Source organism: Thamnophis sirtalis, unplaced genomic scaffold (assembly GCF_051295495.1).
Source record: "Thamnophis sirtalis isolate CommonGarterSnake01/CBP01778 unplaced genomic scaffold, rThaSir2_p1.2 scaffold_2, whole genome shotgun sequence".
NCBI classification, from domain to species: domain Eukaryota; kingdom Metazoa; phylum Chordata; class Lepidosauria; order Squamata; family Natricidae; genus Thamnophis; species Thamnophis sirtalis.
In genome coordinates, this window is record NW_028261382.1 from 58247817 (window position 1) to 58263606 (window position 15790).

The 15790-nt window shown below is 47.0% G+C and overlaps 1 protein-coding gene across 1 annotated transcript; it reads left to right on the top strand.

Annotated features, from left to right (window-relative positions):
* The first annotated feature begins 2821 nt into the window (after positions 1 to 2821).
* On the top strand, positions 2822 to 14342 carry CHCHD10 (coiled-coil-helix-coiled-coil-helix domain containing 10). The gene is made up of 4 exons (XM_087705687.1): positions 2822 to 2966; positions 8856 to 9084; positions 9855 to 10005; positions 14148 to 14342. The coding sequence occupies exons 1-4, from the start codon at positions 2926 to 2928 to the stop codon at positions 14165 to 14167; spliced, it is 441 nt and encodes a 146-aa protein (XP_087561813.1). The 5' UTR covers positions 2822 to 2925; the 3' UTR covers positions 14168 to 14342.
* The last annotated feature ends 1448 nt before the right edge of the window (positions 14343 to 15790 follow it).

Here is a 15790-nt window from a genome sequence, read left to right on the forward strand (position 1 = left end):
CTCTACAGGTAGTCCTCGACCTATCACCACAATTGAGCCCCAAATTTTTGTTGTTAAGTGAAACATTTGTTAAGTGAGTTTTGCCCCATTTTACGACCATTCTTGCCGCAGTTGTCGAATGAGCCAGTGCCGCTGTTTAGTAACGGCTATTAAGTGAATCTGGCTACCCCTTTGCTTGTCAAAAGGTCACCCAAGGTCATCATGTGACACCCCCCCCCCCAAGGACACTGCAACCGTCATAAATACGAGTCTCTTGGCAAGGATCTGGATTTTGATCACATGAGCAATAGCTGTGAGTGTGAAAAACTGTCATTAAGTCACTTTTCAGTGCCATTGTAACTTCGAATGGTCACTAAGTGAAATGTTTTAAGTTGAGGACTTCCTGTATTGTGTGATATCAGAGAATTGGTTCGTTTGGTAACCAAGTTAACTTAGTTATGAGGTGTGAGGGATCTATTCCAAACTCTGGTCTTTAAAACCCCTCGTCCTGAACAGGTTTTATTTTGATAATTGTTTCAATTATTGTTTGGGAAATCCCCCCCAATTTGCTATAAGGTGGGAGGTTGTATAAATGTTTGAAATGAAAGGAAGAAGTGATTGTCCATCCTTGCCAAAAAAACTTGTGTGAAGAAGAGTAGAACACTATTTTTAATTGTTAAGTGACTTTCAAAGAAAAACATTTGTCCTTCCTGCCAGCTTGGAAAGTAGAAAACATCTTTTTTTCTTACTACAAATCTACAAAAGACTATTTCTCCTTGCATCCTCTCTCCCCAATCTTGGTTAACACCCCTGAGCAAAAATTAGGTATTCAGGCCATTACTTGTCAAAGTGAAATGTTAAAGAGTTAGGACACAACTGTGGCAAGTGAGGTCGAAAACAGGGCAAAACTCACTGAACAAATATCCCACTTAGCAACAGAAATTTTGGGCTCCACTGTGGAGTGTAAGGAAAGGATAGGTAGCATACAATAACAGAGTTGGAAGGGATCTTGGAGGTCATCTAGTCCAACCCCCTGCTTAGGCAGCAAACACTATAACATTTCAGACAAATGGATAGCCAGTCTCTTCTTAAAAACTTCCATTGTTGGAGCATTCACAACTTCTGGTGGCAAGCTGTTCCACTGGTTAATTGTCACTGTCAGGAAATTTCTCCTCAGTTCTAGGACCGTTGCTTCTCTCCTTGGTTAATTTCCACCCATTGTTTCTTGTCCTGCCCTCAGGTGGTTTGGAGAATAGGTTGACCCCCTCTTAACAGAATAACAGGGTTGGGAGGGACCTTGGAGGTCCTCTAGTCGAACCCCCTGCTTAGACAGGAAACCCTTCACCTCTTCAGGCAAATGGTTATCCAACATTTCCTTAAAAACTTCCAGTGTTGGGGCATTCACAACTTCTGGAGGCCAGTTCCACTGATTAATTGTTCTAACTGCCAGGAAATTTCTCCTCAGTCCTAAATTGCTTCTCTCCTTGATTAGTTTCCACCCATTGCTTCTTGTCCTGCCCTCAGGTGCTTTGGAGAATAGCTTGACTCCCCCTTTGTTTGTGGCAGCCCCTCAAGTATCAGAAGTAGTTGTTTTCAGGCCTTCTGTTTCCCAATGAGGCCAGGACACTGGTGCCCAGTTAAAAAAAAAAGCCCCATTAAATGGCAGTTTTGTGCCAGGCCTCAGACCAGAAAATGCAAAAGGAGCCATAGAAACACAAAGAGGGAAGAGTGGATGCTTCTCAGTTCCTCTGAAGTAGGGAGTCAGAATGCTGGATCCCCTATTTAAATTCCCTCCCTTACTAATTTCCTTCCATTTCCCTTTTTCCCTTCCATCCTCCCTGCCATTTTCTTTCCATCCAACCATCCTCCCATTTTCCTTCCTCCTATTTTCCTTCTTTCCTTCCATCATCCCTCCTGTTTTCCTTTTTTCCTTCCTTCTCTCATTTTTCTTCCATCCATCCAACCATCCTTCCATTTTTCTTCCATTCTACTTCTGTTTTCCTTCCATCCATCTCTCCCATTTTCCTCCCTCCCATTTTCCTTTTTCCTTCCATCCTCCCATTTTCCTTCCTTCTATTTTCCTTCTTCCATTATCCCTCCTGTTTTCCTTTTTCCTTCCATTCTCTCTCATTTTTCTTCCATCCATCCAACCATCCTCCCATTTTTCTTCCTTCCATTCTACTTCCTGTTTTCCTTCCATCCATCTCTCCCATTTTACTCCCTCCCATTTTCCTTTTTCCTTCCATCCTCCCATTTTCCTTCCTCCTATTTTCCTTCTTCCATTATCCCTCTTGTTTTCCTTTTTCCTTCCATTCTCTCTCATTTTTCTTCCTTCCATCCAACCATCCTCCCATTTTCCTTCCATTCTACTTCCTGTTTTCCTTCCATCCATCCCCTCCCATTTTCCTCCCTTTCCTTCCTCCCATCCTCCCATTTTCCTTCCTCCTATTTTCCTTCTTTCCTTCCTTCCATTCACCCTCCTGTATTCCTTCCATCCAACCATCCTCCCATTTTCCTCCCTCCCATTTTCCTCCTTCCTCTCGGATTCTTTTTTATTGCATTGCAAAATTTCAATGGCGTTGTTGTTTTTATTTTAAAAAAAAACGTTAAGAAAGAAAACATCCCGGAGGTATATTCTCCACTTCAAAAAAAAAAAAAGTCCCGTGAAAATGCGTACGTCGTTTGGTCACCACTCTAAACTTTTCCTAGCTCTCTGCGTCCGGGACGGGGGAGGGTGTGGGGGACGGGGGGGGAGGAGGAGGAGGAGCTCCTGTCATGCGCCTGCGCAGAAGAGCCTTCCCGACTTATCTTTGAACCACGTGTGGGGGGGGTGTGTGTTCCAGAACGCGATTGCGTCACAGCGAGTTTCAAGGAGATTCCGGGCGTCTCTTTCGCAGCGGCAGCCGGAGCGAAGCCGGTTAAATCGCAGCAGCCATCGACCTCACCATGCGCAGGGGCAGCCGGAGCGCGCCGCCTCGCTCGACCAGGTAGGCAAGCTGTTCCACCCGCCCACCCACCCACCCAACTCTCGAAGCCCCCTCCTCAAAAAAGGACACGAGCTTTGCTCCTGCCACTCTTTCGCCCTCTTCCTCCCATCGGGTTAGAAGCCCTACGACTCCTGTCCAAGGTCAGAAGGCAGGAGAAGCAATCTGTGCATGCTCAGGAGAGCCCCGTCTTGGGGAGGACAAGGGGGTCCTTGTGTTTAAAAGGGTCTCGGCCAATTCCAAACGTTTTGGGGGGTTTTCTCTTGGACTCTTCCCTTCCGTGACGGGGAAGCGCTCTGTGCATGCTCAGGAGCCCCGTCTTGGGGAGGACAAGGGGCGGGCGGGGTTTAAAAAGCCACGGGTGGGGGTCTCAGCCGATTTCAAAAGTTTTTGGGTCCCCCCCCTCGGACTTTTTCCTCCGAGGAAGGGAGATGGGGAGCGCTCTGTGCATGCTCAGGAGAGCCCCGTCTTGGGGAGGACAAGGGGGTCCTTGTGTTTAAAAGGGTCTCGGCCAATTTCAAACGTTTTGGGGTTTTTCTCTTGGACTCTTCCCTTCCGTGACGGGGAAGCGCTCTGTGCATGCTCAGGAGCCCAGTCTTGGGGGCTTATGTTTAAAAGGCCACGGGTGGGGTCTCAACCAATTTCAAAAGCTTTTTGGGTTTTCCCTCTCTCTCTCTTGGACTCTTTCCTCCGAGGAAGGGAGACGGGGAGCGCTCTGTGCATGCTCAGGAGCCCTGTCTTTGGGAGGACGGGGTTGCCTGTATTTAAAAGGCCTCGGGTGGTTCTCAGCCCACTTCAAAAGCCTTTGGGGGTCCCCCCTCTCTCTTGGTCTCTTTCCTCCGAGGAGCAGAGTGGGGGAGCACTCCGTGCATGCTCAGGAGTATCAATTTTGGGGGGATTTTAGCTTGCTTTATTTAAAAAAAAGAGTAGAGATTGTACAAAATTTAGGATTGTAAAAAAAGAAAAGTTGCACAGACTTGGTGAAAATGGAAGGTCGGAGTATTGAGGACATTCTCTGCCTTGAGTTGATCAAATAGTTTTTAAAATTGGGATAAAACAAGGAGGTTGATTCTCCCTCTTTCCCTGGGAAAAAAGGCCCTAGTGATTTTATTTTCCAAAGAAAGATCAAAAGGAAAGCATCTTACGCAGGTTCAAGAGCACTTCGATGCTTCAATTATATCTTGCTTTAATGAGAGCTTTTGGGGATTCAAACTGCTTAGTATCATGTTCTCTTCTTCCTCTCTTCCACCCAGCCATAAATCTCACAGTTTTTAGACTGCTGGTAAACCTGCTCATCCCTACTCTGAATGAATGGCATCTCCAGGTCTTAATATCTTTGGTATTATTATCACCTGTATTTTTCCCTTGGCACACACAGTATGTCCTTTTTCTCTTTCCCTCTGTAACAACAATCTTGCAAGGCAGATTAGGCTCGGGATGAGAGCATCTGTGGCCAGGGGAGGGGAGAGAGAGTGTGGAACATATTTCTCCTTGTTCTTAGTGATAAAAATAAGGTGGCAAAGTCTACTTAAAGTTTCCTAAATAAGCTTCCAAGCAGACGGATCAGCTTAGAGCTGTCCGTCTTATTTAAATAATAAGACACTAGGGATTTGAACCTCTGAACTGCCAACCTTTCGGATGGTTGCGTCTGTGTGTGACACATACTTGTTGTGGGAAGAAAAAGCCAAGCCTTAGCATATGGGCGATCAAAGATTTGAAGAGATTGCAAAGTCTCGGGTGGAAAGATTAAAAGCATGTGGTTTTTTGGGGTCAATTTACCTGTTGAAAAAGACGAGAAGAGCGGCTGTGTTGTGTAGGACTTATTTTGTGAAAAAGTTTGGAAAAGAACGCCTGCGTGGAGAATTCGCATCCCAAGGTCACGCTTGCTCCGAAGGTTGCTTTTCCAAAAGGCAAACTGGAGTTTCTTGTTTGTTTTGTTTTTTTCCTCCCTTGAAAACATTTCTCTTCTCGTCCAAGAAGTTTATATGCTATATCGGGGTTTCAGTTCAATTGCATAAGACCCTGATGGCAAACTGATGGCACGCCTGGCAGAGGTGGCACGCAGAGCCCTCTCTGTGGCCACGTGCACTGTAGCCAGCTGGTCTTCTGGATTCTGACGTGCCAGCCAGCTGGTCTCCGTGGGCGCTGGAACACCGGAAAACTGCCCCAAAACTGGCCTGAAAATGGCCCGAAAAACAGCCAAAAAACAGACATTTTTCAGGCTATTTTCAGGCCGGTTTTGGGGCTGTTTTATAGGCTAAGAACGGCACAAAAACAGCCTGGTAATAGTCTGAAAAATGGCCCCAAAACAGGCAAAAAACAGGCAATTTTGGGGCCGTTTTCAGGCCATTTTTTCGGGCCATTTTCAGGCTGGGTTTTGGGCTGTTTTTTAGGCTGAAAACTGCGCAAAAACGGCCTGAAAAATGGTCCGAAGAATGGCCTGAAAATGGCCCCAAAATGGCCAAGACCCAGGCAATTTTTCACGCTATTCTTCAGGCCGTTTTATGGGCTGGTTTTGGAGCTATTTTTTATGCTGAAAAGGGTCTGAAAATGGCCCAGAAGAACAGCCCAAAAATGGCCCCCAAACCAGTCAATTTTTCAGGCCATTTTCAGGCCATTTTTGGAGCCATTTTCAGGCTGGTTCTTGGGCTGTTTTTTTTAGGCCAAAAACGGCCTGAAAACAGCCCCCAAAACCAGGCATGCACACTCCAGCCAGCTTGTGTTTGCGTTTCTGGCACTCCAGTTGCGCGCAAATGCATGTGCATGCACGCACCTTCCGATTTGGGAGTGCCGAAAATGTTCAGAATACGAAGGAGGTGTGTTTGTGTTTTTATTTTTATAATGTACCCTGGAGATGGCCTTTGGTTTCGTTGTACGAGGTGCAATGGCCACCAAGTTAAACTAAACTAAAGCTGCTTCAATTCCGTAGAACAGAAAGCGAAATGTTTTCAGTAGGGGGGAAAAAAAGCAGACAAGAAACTCCAGTTGCCTTTTGGAAAATTACCTTTGAGGCCTCTGGAATAAAGCAGGATGACCTGGGCGGATTATGAAAGAAAAGGAGATGTGTTCGTCCCGACTGGCTGCCTTCTGGATGACTCAGCTAAAAAGGAATTGAGAGGAGAGGTCAGGGAATATAAGCTGTTAGACCAAAAGCCACATTGGGGAAAGAGGCTCCAGGGAGATTTAGTTTTAGTGCCTGCTCAGCCATGGAGACTTTCTGGGAGGTTTTCGGGAGCAGCCAAAAAAGCGAATGGTTGTATAAACAAGAGGCATAGAATCAAAACCATGTGAAATCTTAGTAGCACTTTATAAAGCCTTAGTAAGGCCCCATCTGGAATGTTGTTGTTAGTTGCGAAGTATCCAGGACCATTGTAACCCCATGGGCACCGTTTCTCCAGGCCTTCCTGTCCTCTACCATCCTCTGGAGTCCATTGAAGCTCACGCCAGCTGCTTTGGTGACTCCATCCAGCCACTTCCTTCTCTGCCGTCCCCTTCTTCTTTTGCCCTCATCATTCCCAGCATTCAGCTCTTCTCCAGGGAGTCCTTCCTTCTCATTAGGTAGCCGAAGCACTTGAGTTTCCTCCTCAGGATCTGGGCTTCTAAAGAGTAGTCAGGGTTGATCTCCTCTAGGACTGACCAGTTGGATGGCCTTGCAGTCCAAGGGACTCTCAGGAGTCTTCAACAACACCAGAGTTCAAAGGCCTCCATTCTTTGGCTTCCTTCCTTCTCATTAGGTGGCTGAAGCACTTGAGTTTCCTCTTCAGGATCTGGCCTTCTAAAGAGCAGTCAGGGTTGATCTCCTCTAGGACTGACCGGTTGGATGGCCTTGCAGTCCAAGGGACTCGCAGGAGTCTTCTCCAGCACCAGAGTTCAAAGGCCTCCATTCTTTGGCGCTCAGCCTTCCTTATGGTCCAACTTTCATAGCCATCCATTGCAACTGGGAAAACCAGAGCCTTGACTAAACACACTTTTGATTGGCAGGGTGATGTCTCTGCTTTTTAGTCTGCTGTCTAGATTTGCCATCGCTTTCCTCCCCAGGAGCAAGCCTCTTTTAATTCCTTGGCTGCAATCCCCATCTGCGGTGATCTTGGAGCCCAGAAACATAAAATCTGTCACTACCTCCATTTCTTCCCCATCTATTTGCCAGGGATTGAGAGGGCTGGATGCCATGATCTTAAGTTTTCTTAATGTTGAGGAAGCCTTGGTAATGTTGAGGAAGCCTTGGTAGCACTTTATCAATCCTTAGTAAGGCCACACCTGGAATACTGCATCCAGTTTTGGTCACCACATTATAAAAAAAGATGTTGAGACTTTGGAAAAAAATATCAGAGAAGAGCAGCTAAGATGATTAAAGGCCTGGAGACCAAACACACACACACACACACACACACACACACACACACACACACACACACATACACACACACACACAGATTGGGTATGTCTAGTTTAATGTAGAGAAAAGAGTAGGGGTGACATGATAGCAATATTCCAGTATTTGAGGGGCTGCCACAAAGAAGGGGGGTTTCAACTTATTTTCCAAAACACCAGAAGGCAGGTCAAGAAAACAGTGGGTGGAAACTACTCAAGGAGAGAAGCAACTTGGAATGAAGGAGAGAGGACAATTGTCCCAAAGGTGCTTTTTCCATTACCTGGATGACTGAGAATCTCTACAGACATTTAGTGAGGACAATTAACCAGTGGAACAGCTTGCTACCAGAAGTTGTGCGTGCTGCATCACTTGAAGTTTTTTAAGAAGAGACTGGGCATTTTTTTGTCTGAAATGGTGTAGGGTCTCCTGCTTGAGCAGGGGGCTGGACTAGAAGACCTCCCAAGGTACCTTCCAGCTCTATTCTGATTTAATCAGCAGGGAGATGGTGAGTTCTAGTCCTGCCTTAGGCATGAAAACTGATTGGGTGACTTGTGGTCCAGCAGGAGCCGTTGGAGCTGCCACCAGACTCCGATAGCGAGGGGCCCTCTGAGTCAGCTCTGGAGGATGTGGAGGACAGGGTTTCGACTCCGAGCAAGGTGCAGAGAGGCTGGTTGGCCACCAGGAGGCACCTGAGCCTTGGACCAGTGGGGGGGAGACAAGGGAGAGTGAGCCGGAGGCCAGTAGTGAGTTGTTCCTGGATGCACGCCACTGAAGAGCTACTAGGCATCAGGATCAATTATGCAATTACAGGAGGTAATTGTGCTCAGCTGGTGGTCATTAGGCTCCTCTCCAGACTATAAAAAGGCTACTTGTGCACAAGCCCCTCTTTGCAGAAGTCAACACAGAATCGAATGTCGGAGAACTTTGTATGAGCTTGGCAGCCTGGATTGCTGCCAAGCCTTGTCTGTGTTTATTGCTCCCCAAGCTTGTCTGTGCTGGGTTGCTGCCAAGGACCTGTTTGTCTGTTAATTAAATGCTGTAATTTATCTCTGGCTCGGAGTGTCCTTTGGTGTGGAACGAGGGGGGGTCAGAACAGGTGACCATGGGCCAATCACCAGGAGACTGTGAATTCTAATTTCCGCTTTAGCCATCAAAGCCAACTGGGCAACTTTTGGACCAATCGGTTAGGAGACGGTAAATTCTAGTCCTGCCTTAGGCATGGAAGCTGATTGGGTGACCTCGGGCCAATCAGCAGGAGGCTGTGAATTCTAGTTTATACCTTAGCCATGAAAGCCAGCTGGGCAACTTTGGGCCAGTTTTCTCTCTCTTTCTCTTTAAGTTGAACCCACCTCACAGGGTTATTGTTGTGGGGAAAACAGGAGGAGAATTGCCTGTTGGATATGTTTTCTCCCTTGAGTTATTTGTCAAAACAATCCAAAGAAGGATACGAATGAATGAATGAATGCTACAAAAACTCACCTTCTCCCTTTTTTCTCTCTCTCTCTCTCTTTCCATCCCAGCAATGCGGTAGCTTCCCATGCCCCGCCTCCTGCTCATCCGCCTCCTTCCGCCATGACTGCCCCGACTCAGCCTCAACAACCGGGCTTGATGGCCCAGATGGCTACCACGGCAGCAGGGGTGGCCGTGGGCTCCGCCGTGGGCCACGTGGTGGGAGGCGCTCTCACAGGAGCGTTCAGTGGCGACAGCAGCTCCTCCCAGCCGGCCAAAGTGGCTAGCAGCCCTGTCCAGGTGAGACTCGCGTTGAAGGAACTCACAACATGTGGTAAACGGAGTCAGGTCCATCAGAAAGGTCGGCAGTTCAGAGGTTCGAATCCCTAGCGCCGCGTAACGGGGTGAGCTCCTGTTACTTGTCCCAGCTTCTGCCAACTTTGCAGTTCGAAATCACGTATAAAAATAGGAACCACCTTTGGTGGGAAGGGAACAGCGTTCCGTGCGCCTTCGGCGTTGAGTCATGCCGGCCACATGACCACGGAGACTCCTTCGGACAGCGCTGGCTCTTCGGCTTTGAAACGCAGATGAGCACCACCCCCTAGAGTCGGGAACGACGAGCAGATATGTGCGAAGGAAACTTTTGCCTTTAATAAAGTTCTCCAGTTTCTATTTTCCCCCTCTATTATCCAGCCTTTGATAAATAGCAATAGCAATAGCAGTTAGACTTATATACCGCTTCATAGGGCTTTCAGCCCTCTCTAAGCGGTTTACAGAGTCAGCATATCGCCCCCACAGTCTGGGTCCTCATTTCCCCCACCTTGGAAGGATGGAAGGCTGAGTCAAGCTTGAGCCGGTGAGATTAGAACCGCTGAACTGCAGATAACAGTCAGCTGAAGTGGCCTGCAGTACTGCACCCTAACCACTGCGCCACCTGGGCTCTCAAATCCCATGTTAAAAAACATTCCGTATCTTCTTTATCTTTAATGTCAACTTATCCATTTCTGCACAATCTGGTTTTTTTTTTTTTAAATTGCATTTTCTTCCGTCTCTTCCTTGGCTGCCTCTAGGAATCCCGGCAGATACCAACCCACCAGCCATCCCAGTATGGACCTTGCCTCTACGAGATGAGGCAGTTCCTGGATTGTGCTACTAACCAGAGTGACCTGACCTTGTGCGAGGGCTTCAACGAAGCCTTGAAGCAATGCAAGCAAGCCAGTGGTGAGTATTACCATGGTGGAGGAGAAAGGAGATATCTTGGCGAAGGTTGGAAGGAGTCTGGTTGCTGTTGTGGCCCGCCAGTGGAGCTGGTGGCAGATTCGGACAGTGAGGAGGGTTGGGGAGGAACCTGGGCCAGTCCTGGAGTCTGGGGAAGGCTCTGATGAGGGCTCTGTGTTGGAGGCGGGGGGGGGGGGGGGAGAGCCCTATGCCAGTTATCAGCTGCCTTCGGAGCCAGACATCAGTGGGGCAGACGAACAGCTGGAGCCTGTTCCCAGTGTGTGCATGCGCAGAGTTGCCAGACGAAGGGAGCAGCTAAAGAACAGGTGTCGACTTGGGAGTAAGGCCACAGGTGGACTGTGCATGGCTCCTCCCAGAGGAAATAAAAGAGGAGCGAAAGGGGAGTGGAGTTTGCAGGAGACCATTAGTTCGTTTCATTGGTTTGTGACTCTCCGAGACTCTTTGCCAAGTTTTGCAGGGATCGGCCTGGCAGTTTTCCAAGCCAGAGAAGGTCGGTGACTGTAAATCCTCCCTTGAAAGATTTTGCTGGAGATGAATGAGCAGAATTCATAGCAAATTAATAAAAGGGTTTTTTGTCGGGATGAGGAGTTTGCTTCAGGCTCTTGGGAAGCCTCGGTCAGAACAGTTGCCCCACAATTTATGAAAAAGGCGTTAGCTTTTGTGAGCTGTACCTCAACTTCCTCAGATGCTCCGAAGTAGCTAAATTGATGGCGGATTCAAATTTGGTCCGTGGGTGGGCAGTCAGGTGGTTTAGAAATCAGCAGACTACGTTGGAGAGGCATCATAAGGACCTGATCGTCTACTAACTCTTGTTTTCCCCAAAACAAGACCTCTCTGGAAAATAAGCCCGATCGGGACTTCGGAGCGCATCCACTAAAATAAGCCCTCCCTGAAAATATTGCAACACAGCAGCAGCCATGAGGTGACCACACTCACCGCCTCCTGCACCTCAAAGATAATAAGACCTTCCCGAAAGTAACAATAGCAATAGCAGTTAGACTTATATACCGCTTCATAGGGCTTTCAGCCCTCTCTAAGCGGTTTACAGAGTCAGCATATTGCCGCCAACAATCCGGGTCCTCATTTTACCCACCTCGGAAGGATGAAAGGCTGAGTCAATCTTGAGCCGGTGAGATTTGAACAGCCGAACTGCAGTCAGCTGAAGTAGCCTGCAGTGCTGCATTTAACCACTGCGCCACCTCGGCTCAAGCGCTTATTTTGTGTGTGTGTGTATGTGTGTCAAAAGAAAATACAATTCTATCTTATTTTCGGGGAAACACAGTAGTTTTTTTAGAAGGCCATTCTGTTTCTCGAGACCTTTTTAAATATATATATATATATATATATTATTTTTATTCTCTTATGTAGAGTTACAAGTATACATTCACATAGTTATTATTCTTGTTTATCACTTTTGCATCTTTATTTTTCCACATAAAGAAATGTGGAATTAATATCTATGTTCAAGAATGAGGTAGAGAGAGAAAAACATAGCTAGGACATGATAATGAAGAAAAGGGAATAAGAAAGGATAAGCATAAAATTATAAGCATTAAAAAAAATTATAACAGGGTTTGCGGGAATACCATCCCCGAAAATACACCAGTTCAGAGTTGAAAAGCGATAACCACATTAACAGGAAAGGAAGAGAGGAGAAGAGAGGGAGAGAAGGAAGAAAGAGGAAAGGAGAGGAAGGTGGGAAGGGAGAGAAAGAGAAGGATAGAGGGTAGGAGGGGGAAGAGGAAGAGAGGAGTAGGGGAGAGGTAAGGGAATAAGAAATGGTACTAAATATATCGGAGTTTGCGGAAATTTCATCCCAAGAAAACAAACTGAGGTTTGAAAGAGACTCCTATAACAACAGAAAGAGAAAGGGAGAGAGGCGGAGAGAATGAGAGGAAGAGGAGGGAAAAAAGAAAGAGGTAAGGAGAGATGGGTGGAAGGGAGAGAAAGAGAAGGAGAGAGTATAGGAAGGGGAAGAGGAAAAGAGGAGTAGGGGAGAGGCAAGGGAAGAAGGAAAGGGTAAGGAGAGGAGGAAGGAAAGAAATAGAGAAGGTGAAAAGAAAAGAAAAGAATAAGGTGGTGATAATACAAAATAGGTAAACGAGATGATAAGCAAAGCAACCCAGAATGTATGTTTATGGAGATCTTTTGTCGTAGGGGGGAATCCTTGAACTTTAGCTCTTTTGATGGTGCTTTTAAAGTCGCTCTTCCACCCAAATGGTCCCTTTTAGCTCTGTGGTGGAGGTCGAAATCCTCTGATACAATCCTTGTTTTGAATCCCGAGGGCAAACATGAGCCCATTAATTCTTGAGTTCAAAATTCGGACCTCTTTGGCCTATGTAGGAACCAAAGGGCCATTGCTATCAGGTCATATGAGAGCAGTGTTTCTCAACCTTCGCAGCTTGAACATGGGTGGACTTCAACTCCCAGATAATTCCTTGTTGGTTGGGGGATTTGGAGAGTTGAAGTCAACCCATCTTCCAACCGCCAAGGTTGAGAAACACCTTTGGAGGATGAGCGCATGAAGGCTCCACAAATCTTATCTCTATCTTAGACTTACATATCCACTGTGCTTTCCAGCCCTCTCTCTAAGCGGTTTACAGAGTCAGCCTCTTGCCCCCAACAATCTGGGTCCTCATTTTACCCACCACGGAAGGATGGAAGGCTGAGTCACCCTTGAGCCTGCCTTATTCTCGTAAGGTCCCCAAGGGAATGGGGCTTCCGTTTGATTCTTAAGTCAAATGGGGACGATTGTTTGCTGAAATGCAATCCTCTTTACAATGAGCACTGGTTTTTATTGATCCAGCCCCTCTGGGCTCTGTACCAGCTACTGCCACTATTTTGAGGAGGAGAAAGTATGTACGGAATGAAATAATGTCACAGTACGCAATGAACAGGAGAAGGCTAGGTAAGAGCTACTGAGAGGCTCCAGGAGTGAAAATAATGGTTCCCACTGGCTAAGAATCTCAACAGAGTAAGCTCATCCTCAAAATAAGTCAATAAGATTGATAGATGATTAGATAGATAGATAGATAGATAGATAGATAGATAGATAGATAGATAATATAGATGATAAATGATAGATAGATAGATAGATACAAAGATAGAGAGACAGAGAGAGACAGACAGACAGACAGACACGAGACAGAGACAGATATATAGATATACATTTTCCTCCTGTTGATGGCAAAGCAGCAATGGGTTAGATCAGGGGTAGTCAACCTTTTTATACCTACCTCCCACTTTTGTATCTCTGTTAGTAGTAAAAATTTCTAACCACCCACCAGTTCCAGAGTAATGGTGATTTATAAAGTAGGGAAGTAACTTTATAAAATTTATAAAGCAGAGTTACAGCAAACCCCTACTGTCCACCATGAAAGCTTGAACGCCCACTAGTGAGCGGTATGGACCAGTTTGACTACCACTGGGTTAGATTGTCACCACCAGCCACTCAGCTTTAATCCTCCTTTCCTTTCCTTTCCTTTCCTTTCCTTTCCTTTCCTTTCCTTTCCTTTTCCTTTCCTTTCCTTTCCTTTCCTTTCCTTTCCTTTCCTTTCCTTTCCTTTCCTTTCCTTTCCTTTCCCCTTCCTTCCTTCCTGCCTTCCTTCCTTCCTGCCTTCCTTCCTTCCTGCCTTCCTTCCTTCCCTTGGGTGGTTTAGGGGTGTGGAATTTTTGGTGTGTGTGGGTGTGTGTGTGGATTGTCATGTGTGTTGGGCCTGGTCTCTGGTGTTATATGAATTTTGTTGTATGGGTATACTGTGTATATACGTACAATGACAATAAAGTATTCTTCTCCCTTCCTTCCTTCCTTCCTTCCTTCCTTCCTTCCTTCCTTCCTTCCTTCCTTCCTTCCTTCCTTCCTTCCTTCCTTCCTTCCTTCCTTCCTTCCTTCCCTCCTCCCTCCCTCCCTCCTCCCTCCCTCCCTCCCTTTCACTTTCCCAAATAAAGATCTGAAATGTTAGAACTCTGCTTGATGGGGTGGGGGGGGGGAGACAGAAATCCATTCGCATTCCCTGTCCATCCTTGGGTGCAATTCAGAGCTCTCTGCCGCCAGGGTCTCTCCATCGCTTGGATGAAAACCATCTTGCAAGTTGAGGCCAACTTCTCCTGTCTCTCTTTTGCAGGTGTGGCTTCCCTTCTCTGAAGAAACGAGGAAGGTCAACACGGGGACACAGGAGAATTAGCAGAGAACCTGGCCAGCTCAACCTGGTTTTCTCAGTTGTAGATTTATAAGCACGGAAAGGTTTTCAAATGCAAGGACAAAATTGATTTTTGTACAGAGGGAAGTCAAATAAAAGCAGGTGGTTTATTTAAAGCTAGCATCTGAGTGCCGGCTCCTGTTTGTTTACGTCCGTGCGAATCGGGGGTTTAAAAGAGGGATATACAGGTAGTCCTTGATTTACAACGGTTCACTTGTAGCTCAAAGTTACAACAGCACTAGAAGAAAGCGACTTACAACTGTTTTTTCACACATCATAACTCTTGCAGCATCAAAACCCAGCAGCTGACTCGTATTTACGACCATTGCGGTGTCCTGGTGAGCAAAGTCAACGGGGAATCCAGGTTCACTCAACGACCGGGTTACTCACTTAACAACTGCAGTGATTCACTTAACAAATGTGGCAAGAAAAGTTGTAAAATGGGGCGAAACTCACTTCACTCACTTAGCAGTGGAAATTTTGGGAACCATTGTGGTCGTAACTCGGGGAATTACCTGTAGAATTAGCCAAACAAGTCTGTCCAGGAATTGAGTGTGAAGATTTTTGAAGGATGGCATCTAACAGATCTTTCTCCAAATTTGGACCCGGCAGGGTTACAATGCTCGTAATTCCAGCAGAAGGCATTGTGTTTAGGAAGGAAAGGATGATGGTTGATCTTGGGCATTGGGGTTTGATTTGGAATGGCTGCCTACTGAAATTTTGGTGGACACGTTGGACTAGGTCACGGGTGTCAAACTCGCGCAGTCACGCTGACGTCATGTGACGTAACATGACGCTTCCCCCCTTTGTGGAGCTGGGGTGGGCGTGGCCTATGCATGACGCACCCGGCCCACGGGCCACCAATCGCACACCCCTGGGCTTGGCGAATTCAGGTCCAAAATCCCGCACTGTGTACAAGCAAGCCATATGATGTTTTAGCACACGGGTGTCAAACTCGATTTCATTGAGGGCCGTATCAGAGTTGGGGGGGGGGGGGGAAATGATACACAGAGTGGGCGTGGCCAGCTTGATGTCACTCATATCATGGGCGTCCGTGGTGGCCCGAATGCTCTGCTGGTGAAAATGGGTTCCCGAGCTCTGTTTTCGGCCAGGATGGCGTCCTGCAACCCTCTGCCAGCGAAAACAGCTTGGGAGTGCTGCGTCCAGGTTTCACTCTGGTCCGTGCCTGACACAGGAGCTGCTGAGCCTGATTGGCTGATGAGAAACTGGTGCCAACATATAAGGAGTTGTCAAAGGCTGACAGCTGCTGTTCCTGTTAGCCGAGCAGTTGATACCCGACTCTCAGCTGATACCCGACTCTCAGCTGTTGTTTGGATTCAGAGGCATGTACACTGAGCTGCGCTTAGCATCTGTGCATGGGACAAGCTCCATTCCAGTTAAGCCTGCGGGGGGAGAGGAGGAGGTGGGGAGGAGCCGTGGTATCACTTAAACGGAGGGGAGCACTCAGCAATAGCTCTGAATTCAATTCACTCTGGAGAACAATACAATCCAACGACCTGTTGGTTTTTTTTTGGGGGGGGGGTTTCAAAAGTTTTATTTCTTTTAAA

Bases quoted from the DNA above. Each gene is read 5' to 3' on its own strand.
- CHCHD10 (XM_087705687.1), top strand. From the start codon at position 2,926: ATGCGCAGGGGCAGCCGGAGCGCGCCGCCTCGCTCGACCAG. The intron at 2,967-8,855 runs GTAGGCAAGCTG...TTTCCATCCCAG, and splicing joins GCGCCGCCTCGCTCGACCAG to CAATGCGGTAGCTTCCCATG. The intron at 10,006-14,147 runs GTGAGTATTACC...TCTCTTTTGCAG, and splicing joins GCAATGCAAGCAAGCCAGTG to GTGTGGCTTCCCTTCTCTGA.